General features: G+C 33.5%; 1 protein-coding gene across 4 annotated transcripts in view; it reads right to left on the reverse strand.

Annotated features, from left to right (window-relative positions):
• Positions 1-4,646: 4,646 nt before the first annotated feature.
• Positions 4,647-15,000, reverse strand: part of URI1 (URI1, prefoldin like chaperone) — a 39,887-nt gene continuing 29,533 nt past the window's right edge. For 3 of the 4 annotated variants that reach the window (XM_008063518.1, XM_008063519.1, XM_021715243.1), the window contains 5 exons: positions 14,040-14,208; positions 12,377-12,710; positions 10,162-10,304; positions 9,123-9,372; positions 4,647-5,459 (listed from right to left, as the gene is read on the reverse strand). In XM_008063518.1, the coding sequence (XP_008061709.1) occupies positions 5,277-5,459; positions 9,123-9,372; positions 10,162-10,304; positions 12,377-12,710; positions 14,040-14,208 (1,079 nt within the window). In that variant the 3' untranslated portion in view covers positions 4,647-5,276. Of the gene's footprint in view, positions 5,460-9,118; positions 9,373-10,161; positions 10,305-12,376; positions 12,711-14,039; positions 14,209-15,000 lie in introns of all 4 variants that reach the window. The other variant, XM_021715244.1, reaches the window with a different exon arrangement.

A 15,000-nucleotide genomic window follows, 5' to 3' on the forward strand; every position in this document is an offset into this window, starting at 1 on the left:
ACACACACACACACACACACACACACACACACACACACACACACACCCCTACACACACACGATGGAACCTATTATACTATGAAAATACTTAGCCATATTATACTTTCAGGCAAAAAAAAACCATCATTAGGGATAAAAAGGTCACTATCAGGCCACTTGATATACTAATTCTAAACTCACATATACTTAATGCTTAAATTCACAAAGAGATAAAAGGAGTTTTTCAGAGAAATTCTGTTACACTGATTACTTCTCTTCTTATGTTTGCTATTCATTATCTGCATAATTCTTTCTTTTATGCATATAGCCAAATAACATCATTGAAACTCCACCCCCATTCCACCAAGTCAAAGTGAATTCTCTCATGTATGAAATTTAACAAACCAAACAGGTTTCACATTAAGATATTTTAAAACAGTGACCTCTTTATAAATAGGCAAGACTAAGAAGATATCATACAGATCACACATTTCCTTAACTAGCTAAGTGCTCTGTTTAGAGGGCAGACAATGCACCAAAAAAAAGTCCAAAAAATGTGCTAAGACAGCTGATTCTGGAGCAAGGCTGCCTAGGTTTAGCCTACTTAACATCTGTGTGGCTTAAAATGTTAATCTCTTAGTTTTCTCATTTCTTAAATAGTATGTGGGTGGAGATAAAATAACAGTACCTACCTCACTGTGTTGCTGTGAGCATTAAATAACCCACATAAAGCATAAAAAAAAGTTAAGACACATAGTGCTCAAAATAATTTAATTTTTGCGACTTACTGGGTAAGGGGACTGCAAAAACTTTTTAAATTCTAAATATTAATCTTCCAAAATAAAATTTTAAACACTAAGAAAGCATTTTAAAATGTAAAAACTTAATAACACTGACCAATGGATTAAATATATAAATTTTAAGTATTGATTGTAATAAAGGGATTTTTTAATGAATTTACTAAATGAATTTACTTGACAGTTATGTGCCATGCACCTAAAGAACACATGGATAAAGATTAGTTTTATACTTGAAAAGCTGTTTCTTATGGTGGAAACAAACAAATCTGTTAAATTAATAGATACACGGATTTTTATACATTAGGAATTATTCCAATGAATGGAAAGTTCTTACAAATCTTATAAATCACACTCATGACCAATTTCAAACCCAATACCAATTTTCAGTGAAATGAACATAATCACTATGCAATACTTTAGTATTCTTTAATAATTTTGAAGCCCCTTTAAGATACTATACTATCCTAGAATCATTTTTAAAAATCAATAACAAACTGTAGATAGATATATAAGTTTATATGTTAAAACCATGACATCAATATGGGAACAAAACAAAACAAATACATTGTAAAACAGTACTCTGTTTTAAAGAAATCATATAGTAATTGTACATATGGTCCATCAGTCCTACTTCTAGAAATTTACCCTGAAACACCTCTAATAAAACAAAAATGCACATAGACAGTTATTCATCGCATCATTATACATAACTGCAAAATATCAGAGACAACCTAAATCCTCATACGTAGAAAAGTGGCTGAAAAAAACTATCACCTGCACCACGTAGTACTATTAAAAAAAAAAAATCTCTATAAACTGATACAGAAAAATTGTAAGGACACAGTATTAATTGAAAATATTAAAACGCAATGGAAAATGTCATACTTCATGTAAGAAAAAAAAGGCACATAAGAAAATACAATATTTTCTATTTGCTATCTGTACAGAAGAAATATAAAAAGGCTAAACCAGAAACTAAAATCACTGGTTATTTATAGTAGGTTGGTGGGGATTTGTACAAAAGAAATACAGAATGGTTAAACAAGAAACTAGAGATTGGTTACCTACAGTGGTCAGGTGGCAAAGTGATAGAAAGAAGCTGAGAACGGAAATGGGGCAGAAGGAATGAGGAGGGCTGACACTTTTCACATAGCTCAGACGCTTAGAAGAATTCAGGTTTCTCAAACCCCCAAAATAAATAATTAAGTCAACCAGGATGTGGAGTGAACACAAACAGCAACAAATGGACCTAAGTACAATACAAATGAATAACAACACAATGAAGAGGGCAGGAAAGAAAACAACTAACCTAAGTAACTCTGAAAAAGTTTTCTGACTGATAAAAAGAGGCAAAAGACAACAAGAAAGTGCATGTAAGTAGTGAAATATAGTTAATAAATGTGTCTCTCTTGGGGACGTGAATTAGTACTTCTGAAACTACATGTGTATTAGACAGAAAAAAACAGTAAGTAAATATATTATAGATAAGAAACAGGCTTCTCATCGTTGAAGAAAGTAACAAATAATGAAAAAGAGAAATGACTCCTGTGGTATTAAATTAGAATCAGAAGTATCAGTGCTATTCGTACAGAAGAAATATAAAAAGGCTAAACCAGAAACTTTTGATAAGCATAGACAGAAAGGTATATAAATGTGTCAGTACATATATTTAGTGTACGTACATATATTTCCTAGTTCTACTTGCTGAAAATGTCAAGAAGCAATGATGCCCAGCTGCAATAAGCACACTTAGATGGGCAGATGTTGGTTTCTAAACACCATTCTCCAATTAAAGGAACCAGAACGCCTTGAAGAAGTGGTTATTTCCAGGGCTAGGACAGAAAACAATGCAAGATGAGCCTGCAACATTTTGTGGTATCAAAGAATAATAAAGAATGTTCAAAGAAAAATGAATTTGTTGAAAGAGCTCAGAAGCCAACTCAAAGGAGTTCCTAATGGCCAAATGTACAACAATTTGAGCAATAAAACAATGACCAAAGATAAAATAAGATAAAGTAATACCCACAAGATAAAATAATACCCAGGAGTCCACAGTGATATAAATAATCAAATAAAATAAATAAAAGGAGGGGAAATAGAGGCACAGCTTTTATTACAGAAGAATTCCAAGAAATAAATGTAGAAGGAAAAGGCGAAATGGAAAATCACCTTTAGGCAAACACCACTGTGATAACTGTTACAGACAATATCAACCAATAAATGCAAATTTGCATAGTCTCAATGTATCTCCAAGATATTTATTACCTACAAAGGGAAACACAGTAACTTCACAGTGGAAATACCTGTCAGACACCACCTTAACCAAATGATCAAGGCTAACACACCACAATAAGGAACTTAATGATACACTTAGAATGTACCTCTTGATATATTTCTACGATATCCTTATCAAAGTTACAAAATCTCATTCTAACCGTGTGTATATCAAACAAACCCAACTTAGGAACATACTACAAAATACCTGGGCAAGTACTCTTCAAAAATGTGAAAGTCAAGGAAAAACTGAAGAACTGTCAGAGATTGGAAGAGACTAAACAGCAATAAGAGCAAATAAATGCAAGATGGGGTCATAGATAGGATCCTGGAACAAAAAAAAAATTAGTAAAACAGCTGGTGAAATTTAAGATCTGTAGTTTTGTTAACACTATCCCACCAATGTAAAATTGGTTTTGGTAATTATGTTATGATTCTATGTAATAACATTAGAGAAGGCTATATGAGAGGGTATATGGGAATTCTCAGTACTGTTTCTGTACAATTGTTCTGTAAGACTAAAATTAGTTCAAAAACAAAAGTTCAAAGTTGAAAGTAATATAGACTACACAGACAACAGACTAAAAAATCAAGTTTATAAACATGAAAAATTAAAAACAGTACTCTTGAAATTACATGTTTGTTAAGAAAACCAAAATAGTTCTGCAATAAAGTTTGTTCTGGGAGAAAAATTTAGCACAGAAAAGCTCTTGTGAATAGCAGCTCCAAATGGGAGTTTGTGTGTGTGCCCGCACATGCGTGCACGTGTGTGTGTGTGTGTGTGTGTGTGTGTGTGTATGTGTATGTGTGTGTGTGTGTGTACACATTTTTTGTTTGATTTTGGTGGGAAGCGGGAGAGGAACTGAAATAAAAAGTTTTTAACTACAAAATGTATGTATAATTGATCACAATTTACTAAAGAACAAACCTACATTTTTAGGCAATCTTTCAAACTTGGTCTTCTGTTCTGAATTTTATCCATTAACTAGTAGGATTCAAGCTCACCCCCTTACCATTAAAATACATATTCATAAAACTTTTACAGTTGTGCTGTTCTAGTTACAAATAGCTTCTACTTTTCTAGGACATAATTTCACTTTGTTTAAGCAAGAATTCATTAAAGAAGCTATAAATAACCTTTAAATATTTAGCCATGAATAGAGGGTGGACTGGCATTGATGGCTTATTTTAGTACTAATGCAGAATGCTTTTTAAAAGCCACCGTTTAGTATGCATCAAGCTAATGATTAACTTGCAGTATAATTTTCAATGTTAGAATAAATTTATCCTTATTTTAAGGAGTTCTTCTAAAAGTAAATATGTTATTTCAGTTACATACTAGTATGAAAACTGCCTTAAAGAATAAAACTGTTGGGAAGACTAAATTGCAAAAATTTTTTATTTTTAAAAATCTATTTCTATTTTTAGTGCCTAGACTTTTCCTTCTCTAAAAACACAATCCCAGTGAAAGTATACAAACTAAAGGATAAAAAGAGCCTATGAAATTGTAAGAATCCAAGGATCTATTGTGTGTTGCATACGCAAATATATGAATCAAAGAAATATCAAAATTTTGAATCAAAGTTCACAACATTTTTGAGACCAAGTTTCATAAAATTTTTACTTGAAAAAAAAAGTTTTACAAAATATCATTCTTCCAAACAAAGAAACTTTCCCATAGAAGACATGTAGTTTTCTGCCTTAAAGATTACAGTATGACAGTCGGTGGGGAGAGCTTGTTTAAGCAGCCACCCCACTGAAAAATCTACCAGAAGTAGATTTTTTTTAAAGTACCTTTAAAATGTGAAAGCGAATAATATAATGGTTGAATCTACTTGAAATTTTAAAATTTTCTTTAAAATGGTCCATATGGTATGCACAACATCACAGCTGGTACAAAACTGCCTGTATTTAGTTTGAAACACAAAAACAATGCATATGAACAGTATTCTTTGAAAATTAATTCAAAATGCTGCCACTGCATCATAAGGCAAACTTAGAGAAGAGTGTTGACAGTATTCAGAGAATTAACAAAACAAGCTATTAAAGTATTCAAACAGTTACTTTGATTTTGTTTTATACCACTGATAAGGGTAAAAGAATGTTTTGCCAAACCAACACAGGATGCCTTACTGCAAGTTACATGTAATGTTTTACTATATATACTCCAAACAAATGCACAACTAGATTTTAGGATGTAAATTTTCATTTTCCAGGGAGGGCCTAGATTTTCTGTTGCAATCTGGCAGCTTTAAACTTTGAAACCCTCTTTACAGTTTCTTCTGATGCTTCTGACAGAATTTCTTTTCGTTCTGGAATGGTGGGCAGCATAGGATGAGCAATGGATGGGTGTGGTGTCAAGGAGGGTGATAAAAACTCTTTTTCTATTACAGTTCCAGAAAAAGCCTATGAAGACAAAAGTCGGGTTATGGAAAATTTTAAAAAGAATGCAAATATGACACCTACAAAATCTTTATTCTCTATGCACCAACTAAATATTTATTTTCATTAATAAGTAAATTCACAAAACTCTTGGCGAGACAACACTACAACATCAAAATACTAAGTGTTCAGAGAAACCAAGCACTACTAAAAAATTTTTAATTGCACCGTCAAATGTAGTATTTTTATAGTACACATGCAAGAAAAAATTGTAAAACGTGTATTTTATCTAGGAAAAAATAGAAGTGGATAAATAAGAGGTTTTCAAACTTTCATACATTTCATTCATGTCCAACCCTGCTTTGAAAAATAGCATATTAAAACAAAAAATGCTATTAGGGTGTCCAATTTAGACTTTTGTACATCAGTTGATGAATGAGCTATCCTACAGTGGCCATGCTGCCTGCAAGCCAATAGCTTAGTTTCACTAGTATTGACATCTTTTTGGTGGTGTTCTTTTATGCAATTATGTTTATATTTTATTGCATCTTGCCTCAATTTTATGTAAGAGATCAGTGGAAAGTGAAAAGTAAAAGTGTTGATACTAGTGGAAATAAGCATAGGTTTCAAAATTGTATTATCATTAATCAATGATGGAAATCAGAACTTCTATTAAAAATGACTAATTTTAACTGGATGTTTGCTGTGATTAATCTGAGTAACTGTATGTTCAACTAGAACAAAATTAAATAATGTGTATACTTTGCTGGAAATATCTTTTTAAAATATAAAAATATATAAAAACCAGTAAGTTGTGATGCTTTTTTTGAAGATTCCTGTTATTTGGAATCTCCCTCCTTACATCTTCTAAGAAATTATTATATACAAACTAAAGTTTGACACATAAGCTTTCTTTTTGTTTTTTGAGTTGGAGTCTCACTCTGTCGCCCAGACTGGAGTGCAGTGGCTGCTCCTCGCCACTGCAGCCTTGACCTGCTGGGCTCCGGCGATCCTTCTGCCTCAGCCTTCCAAATAGCTGGAACTACAGGCGCGCGCTACCACGCCCGGCTAATTTTTTGATTTATTGTAGAGATGGGGTCTCGCCAAGTTGCCCAGGTGGGTCTTGAATCCGTGGGCTCAGGCAATCCACTCACCTCAGCCTTCCAAGGTGCGGGATTACAGGCTGAGCCACCGAGCCCAGCTGACACATAAGCTTTCATGCAGAGTTTGCTTCCTCTATCTACCAAATGCTCACAATTAGTAGACAGTGTGTCACCTGAATAATTTAAAAACCCACCCTCCTCCACCTTGCACCACTACTGGGGATAAAACAAAGAATGCTATTTCCCTCCCACAGTATTTTTGGAGTCCAGTTCTTAAAAGAAGCTCAAAGCTTACTTTTCGAAAAACTCTACTTTATCATGCTGAACACAGAGCTGCCTTCTTACATTTAAAAATGCTTTTGAAAACCAGATAATATTTTAGCATTTAAAAGGTATTGAAAAGAGTATCTTTTAAAGTACTTACCATAATCATGAAATATTTCTTTGATGTTAAAAAATTTATAGTAACTACTGTAACAGTTCAGTACAAAATGCAAAGGTGACATGAAAATATGTTCCACATTCTAACTCTAGCTATACCGTGATACAATAAGCACTTACAAAAAATTAATTTTCAAATATTTAGAGCAAAAGTCTACACCCATTACCTATTTTCAAATAGTACAGAAGACGATTAACTCTTTGCACTCAGAGACTCTCATGGATCACCTGCCAGCAACTCAGTCACACTTTTTTACACAATATTGAAAAATTAATCACTTCATATTAAATAGTATAGCACTGGAACCAATTATTTTATTGTAATGATCATGGCTTATAATAAAATTCTGGACACTGAGGAACTTATTTATGACAAAAAAAATCAAAATTTCATATCTTATGGTTTTTCTAACATGTGAAATAGTCACCAACATGCAATGTAGATTCTTTGATACATGTTGTGCAATAGTAATTTGTTTGATGTCTTTCACCTAGTGTTTTTCTATTCGAGCGGACAATGTAGTCTTGTTTTCTTCCTCCCTCATTAATAACATGCAATTTATTGTCTTTGAACAACAGTCTGTTGTTCAAAGATGATGTTCAAAGGATGTACTCATGATTCCTGAAAACCACTTCTCAACTGATCAGTCATATCTCAGGATATATTCCATCTCTCTCTCTCTTTTTTTTTTTGAGTCAGAGTCTCACTCTGCTGCCCAGGCTAGAGTGCAGTGGCACACTCACGGTCATCACAGCCTTGACCTGCTGGGCCTAGGCAATCCTTCCACCTCAGTCTTCCAGGTAGTTAGAAGTACAGGCGCACACTATCACACCTGGCTAATTTTTTATTTACTGTAGAGATGAAGTCTTACCAAGTTGCCCAGGCTGGTCTCAAACTGCTGGACTCAGGCAATCCTCTCGCCTCGGCTTCCCAAAGTGCTGGGATTACAGGATTGAGCTACTGCAGCTGGCCTATCTCTCTTTATTTGCTTTTTTTGTGCAATTTGAATGGAAAACTTCAAGGAAACACACAGTTTTGAAAAATTTGTGTTGGCATGCTTGTCCTATATAATCACTAGCAATATCTTTAAGTCCCCTGAGAGGAGACATCCAAGTGGTTTGCTAGATTTACAATATCCCCTCAGAGGGGACATCTGAGTGCAAAGAGTTAAATAAGGTAAGATACTTTCCAGGTCACATAAGATCATTACACTGGGAGGAGGAGAGGAAAACTTTCTAATCATACATACTGTCCCTAAATGCTAATGATATCCACACCTATTTACCATTTAGTCCATTTAGTACAATGAGCACCATTTAGTACAAGCAATGGAATTTTTACATGTGGTTATTTATATATAATATAAATATAAGTGTATTTATATTTATGTGTATTTCATTGTATATACAAATGTGTACATTGGTTTGATACAGGTATAAGTTCTCCAATCTTCCCAAATAACTTTTTAAATTTAAAACTTCAAATACTCACCAAAACACAAGAATTTTTTAAAAAATCAAGTCTGGGTATAATGGAAACCACAATCATATATTTCAAAAACACAAATTCTTATTTAGGGATTTCCCAATTTCCCCCTTCTCCCAAAAAGTGTATACAATGTGATGCGTTAAAGTATATGAGTGTGCACTAACTGAAAGCCTACAGTTTTCATCAGAACACACACACACACACACACGTGTGTGTGTGTGTGTGTGTGTGTGTGTGTGTGTGTGTATTTTTTAAACTCAACCAAAACATTTAAAAGGGAACAGTGCAATCTGCTGCTGAGACAACCAGCAAATTACAATAAGGTAGTCTACTGGTAATTTACTTAAAACAAATCACTAAATAACTTTCTAGTCAAAAATGTAACACATGTGCCAATTAAAGTATTTTAAAATTCCCACTTCACAGAAATAAACTACAAGACATAACTTTTACTAAAAAAATTTTTGAACTATTTGCCTATCACAATACCTGTACTGTGTTTGCTAGTGAGCATTCATTTTTACAAATCAGCAATAATCAAGAACATACACACCTAGAATTAATGAAATTTTATGGCTTTTCGAATTTAAAGAGCAAAAACTTATCAAACATCAATTCTTTATACAAAATAAAGAATTAAAGATGCACACACACCTCAGGTGCTCCTGACAAGGACAAAAGTCTCTTTTGATGATTTTCCTGTGGCTCCTCTTCCAAAATGCTCTCACTGGTGTCCCTGTGAATGGCTTCTTCACAGCTGATACTCCTCAAAACTCCTCGTCTGTCATCAAATTCAGCAGCACTGCTTTCACTGGTATCACTACAAACACTGTTCTCTCTACTTCGAGACTTCAAGATTGATTTACGAGGGACATATTCTCCATTCACAACATCAACAAAGACTCTATGATATTAAAAAAAATATGCATTCACTTTAAGTAACTCATAAAACTGAGAATAACTTTATAAAGATTTCTTTAATCTCCTCTAGAAATTAATCTGAAAATTTTTATTAAAATGTTATCTAAAATTTTCACATTCACAAAACTTTGTAGTCTCTGATGACAAACATATTCTGATGATTTATTTCACCTACTAAAATACAGCACATTATTTTTAGCATAATCTAGGTGATAACAGCTTGGTCTAGCAAAATTCCACATTAAGTTTTAAAGATTCATTTATGAGACATTTAGCAATTTTCACTGTTTTACAAATATGGGTCATGAGAACAGTAGGTATTTTCAAATGATGGCTTTCTCAAAAAATAATACAACAAAAAAACTGAAATAGTATAATTAAAACTGAAATAGTATAATTAAAGTTCTACTCTGAAAAAGTAAACTGCAAGCCAAGTACTTTATAGCTGTGGTAGGTAAATACTGCCTTAGCCCATTAGAAACAAAAACTTTCATTCCTAAAGTTAAAACAGAAGATTTTCTGACTAGATCAATTGGGGATGTTTTAAAAGCACTGGTGAAGAGGGGAAAGGGGAAAAAAATACATTACAAATGCTTTGAATTGGAAAGTTGTGGCAGCTCAGCTTTTCAAATATTAAGTTAACTCCATCAGAATACTTCACTCATCAGTGAGAGTCTTCTGTGTTACAGACAATTTTTTTCCTGTATAGGTTGAGTTGCAAAAAGATGGAAGGGACCAACAGACAGCCTGGTAGTCTATAAACATCACTCACCTGTAAATGTCAGCAGGGGTCCTGATCGTAGGCAGCTCATGGGCAGAGTGGCTGCTGCTAGTACTATTCTTTCGTTTACGTTTGGCTTCTTCTTTCTTTTCACTGAATTTTAAAGTGGTATTTTTTCCAGTATTTATTCGAACCTAAAAGTGTCAGAGCAAAAAATTAGGAAACTAAATGTACAAAACTAAATCAAAGCCAAAACCAAAACAAAACTCTACAATTAAAGAAATAATAGTAAGAGAGAAAAGTTGAAGTTTCCTGACATTTAAAAGATATGTATTATCAGGGAAGGTATAAAAAAGTCCTTACCTTACATTTCTATGACATTTTGACAAAATCTTCTTTAATAATTATAGTCTTCAATGTCTTTATTATTATAGAAAGAGAAATACATCTAAACTAAATAATAGATTTGTCACAAGTTCACATAACCCTATTTCAAGTTTTTGGCTTGAATCATGCATTCAAAACAAAGTGCAGTTACACACACACAAAAAATACTTAGTAAGAATGCAATATTTAGCCGGGCTCGGTGGCGCAGCCTGTAATCCCGTGCCTTTGGGAGGCTGAGGTGAGTGGACTGCCTGAGCCCGCGGGTTTGAGACCCGCCTGGGCAGCGAGACCTCATCTCTACAATAAATCAAAAAATCAGCCGGGCGTGGTAGCACATGCCTGTAATTCCGGCTACTTGGAAGGTTGAGGTGAAGGATCACCGGAGCCCAGCAGGTCGAGGCTGTGGTGGCCGGGAGCGGCCACTGCACTCCAGTCTAGGCGACCTAGTGAGACTCCAACTCAAAAAAAAAAAATGTAATATTTAAGTCATAAAACTAGTATTAGATAAGTTCAACTATTCAAAAATGTTTAAATACCTCTGATCTTTAGAAACTGAAGGACTAAAAAATAAAAACCAATCCTGTTCAGGATTAATATATTATTCTTCTCTCCCTACCAGCATTACACCATACTTTCCATATTAATGAATGCCCTTCCCCATAACACTCCTGCAAGTTTTACTTATTCTTCCTGTTTTATCTAAATGAAAATAAGAAAAAAATTAAACGCCTGGCAGAAGAATCACAAAACAAACTTCTGGCTGGTCATCTAGGTCAACTTTATCCAAAGAATTCAGGAGAAAATTCGTCTAGTTTTAGTTTGACAAATTAGAATTTAAAAAAAAAAACATATATATGTATACATAATTGTTTCATTTCACACTAGAGCAAGGATAACTTATGGAAGCCAAAAAAATATCAAACATGTTTTAAACATGTTTCATTAAATAATAATCACATACACTTAAGACTGATACCACAGACACCAAACTCTGATGCGGGCAATTGAGATACTGTGTATAAACAAGAGTACTAAACTGAGACAAAGGTGTCCCTGTTTTATTACTAATCAGCTTTATGTCTTCTAGGCCTTACGTTTCCCTGAGAAAGACGAATTAGAAAGATGAATTCCCACTGTCTTCTTAGAGGAATATATGGAGCAGAGAGAGGGCAAGAGAGGATTTAAGACAGCCAGCCCATCTTTCAACCAGAGACAACCTGCTGTGATCTATTTTAAATATGAGCATTCTACAATAAGTATGGAGGGAACAAAAGGCTTTTGATACTAAAGAAATGCTCAAAAACCCTGTATTAAAAAATCTCTACAGTCACCCCTCACTCTAAATTGCCAAAATTCTAAAGTCATGATTATCCACAGATGTTTATATTTACTTTGTCAGAAAAGAAACTAATTTTTACTTCCTCCTAAATTTTTCCTTTGTGCTCATGATGTTCCTATTCATTTTATGTTCACATAGAACACCACAACATAGTATAATTAAAAATTTAACTAATGCAGTCACTTTCAACATCCTAAGTACACCAAAATGCCCACAAATATAATTAACTCCAGGATTCCTGAGAAAATTCTCTGGATGAAGGACAGGTGAAGTTACAGTAGTTGCCACTAAAATCTGATCCCTTTCCAGACCACAAACAATGCATTGTTTCAGAGAACAATGGACCAATACCAGCTACCTAGGTTTTGTTCCTTTTTCTTTTTAGATAAATTGGTTCGAACAAAAGGCAGCATATGATTTTCCTGTTTGGCACTACCAACAGTATTAACGACTGCTAATATTGTTCTTTTGAAAAAGATTGCGGATTACATATAATGCTCAAATTACATGCCAAATTAGTAAAGTCAAAAATATACAAACCCTCTTAGGTCCGACAGTATGAGAAAAATATATGGTTGGTACAGAGTGATCTCCAGCCCCTAAAGCATCAGGGTCTTTACCACCACCACCGTCTTCGTCCTCATCAGCATCATCATCATCTTCGTTACAGTGGTAAGAATTCGAGCCATTCACTGAACAGGCCAACTGACTGGTCACCTGACCATTGAACAGTTCTGAGCTTGTAACGTCTTTAGGACAACTGCTGGGAGGAAGAGAGTCTGCTTCTTGACGCGTCATGTTCCCATTTGTGTTATGAGCTTCCTCTTCAGAAGACGCTGTATCCTCTCCATTTGTAATCCCAGTAACAGGCTTACTACAAAGAAAAAGAAAATTAACAAGATTAAACAAACATACTAGAATTGTACATTAATTTTACTTCCAGTTCATTTACATGGATAAATATTAAGACTGTGAATAAGGTATTTTTTTAAACTAGCATTCTAGAATAGTAAAGAAAAAAAGTTTTGAAGTAAATTGACAGAAAACATTAATTCCCATCCCACTTCTGCACACTGCAGTTATTCCAACAGGAGTAGAATATAGAAGAAAAAATATTTTATTTTTACGAGAAAGGTATTGGTCACACACAATATAAATATAGTACCAGTAATACAATAAGAAACGTATAAGATATTCAGAGATTATGTATTTCTGTTTAAAGACCAGAAATTAAAGTCACTAATATTTTCTATTTCTATACTCAGAATACTTTATAAGCATGTATAACTTAAAAATAAGATTTATACATATGCACATGAATATAATTGCATTTACACCCATGAAAGTACATTTATCATGCTTCATTCTCACAAATATAACAAAACCAAAAATGCAACAGAACTAAATATCACAAAAAAATAGAAAGAGAAACATGACCCCCCCAAAAAATTCACAAGATCCAAAACTGATTTTAAAAAATGAAATAGTATTAGTTAACCAAAAAGACCTAAGAATTTAGAAGTGAAATGGAGGAGAAGAAAAATATTGTGCCTCCTGTCCTATTTTTCACAGAAACTAATTGCTGCATATGGTATATCATTTAAGCAAAATAATATAGGAACGTCTGTAGTAGCAGACTTCATTTAGCATTTTAACAATTCTAAGTGTATGCTAATGTGTATTTCAAACAGCAGTTTGGTAAAGTTTCTCATACAAATAACTATCTGACCAGATTACAAATTACCTGCTCCAAAGTTTACAAAAGGAAAGTAAGAACAAACATCTTACAGTATCAAGCTTAAACTCAAAGCAAACTTTTCTTTTAAGCAAGGTATTCAAAGATAAAAATGCTTCATTTAAAATTTAACATTATATATATATTAAACCCTAATTATTAAAAGTCAACTATCTGATATAATTACTATATAAAATATGGCTGAAATCATACAATTTTTAAAAAATGCTGACCTTAAGTAGTTATGTACATAACACATGCATGGGCTATGCAAGAATACTCAGTCCTAAAAGAAAATATTCTAAAAAGTTAATATTCATCTTGGGGGGAAGGGTTATTCATAACATATCATGCTTTTCTGCATTTTCATCAATGAGCACATAGCATTTTTTTTAATAAAGAAAAGATTAATGTGGAAATGTGTATAGATAACAAATTCTCTTGGAAAGATAGTTTGTCATTAAGTACCTATCAAGTTCACCCAGCAATTCTTCTTGTCTCTCTAGTTCTTCAAGTCGAGTCCACAGTTCCTTATCAGCAAGCAAGTCCTTGGTTTTTACATCATTTGCAATATCTGCTTCAAAAATATCTGAAGTTTTTGGTTTGGAATGAGGTTTATGAGCAATGCGGTGTTTTACTGTTTACAAAAAGGAAAGACATGGCTGTTAACAGCCAACATAAAAAAGGCATAAATCTAGATTTAATGAGACTTTCTTCTGGGACAATGGGGATGATGAGACACAAGGGATATAGTTTTTAAGCCAAACAGGAGAATTCCAAAAATGAATGTCTCTTGCATTCTTGCTACTCAAAGTCTGGTCCATGGACCAGCAGCCCTGGCATCTCTGGAAACACTTCAGAAGTGTAGACATTTAGGGATGCCCAGACAGCTGAATCAGAATCTATATTTTCAACAACAGCCCCAGAGAATTCACATGCACATTGAAGACTGTGAAGCAGAGCTTCAAAAATGCATAAGCAGAAAAAAACCACAATGCACCCTGGTTATAACACAAAATTCAACAAGTAAATGATAAACTGCCATTTGCCATCCTTACTCAAGAAAATTTAGTTACTAAAGTAACACACTTTAAAAGCCTTGTCACAGGATACTTTAAACTCTAAGGCATGGTCAGGAATGAGTAACCTAGGAGGAAATGATAAAGACTAATCTCTGTAAAGATCTACTACAATTTTATATACAAATATCTCTACTCTTTAAATTGCCTTATTTTATTTGTAGTTTCATGTGAGGGAAGGAGATGGATCAAATATGAACTTAAACATATCTGCTTTTCATTTTAAAAAACACATTATTTTTAATAAAGCAAGTAAGTCTATCATATATGAAAATTTGCAGCACTGTAGTCTAAATTTGAAAATATCAAAATTATGTTTCATAGCCATAGTCTCTTTAACTATTGTTATT

Source organism: Carlito syrichta, unplaced genomic scaffold (assembly GCF_000164805.1).
Source record: "Carlito syrichta isolate Samal-C Ts95f unplaced genomic scaffold, Tarsius_syrichta-2.0.1 Scaffold306892, whole genome shotgun sequence".
Taxonomy (NCBI): Eukaryota; Metazoa; Chordata; class Mammalia; order Primates; family Tarsiidae; genus Carlito; species Carlito syrichta.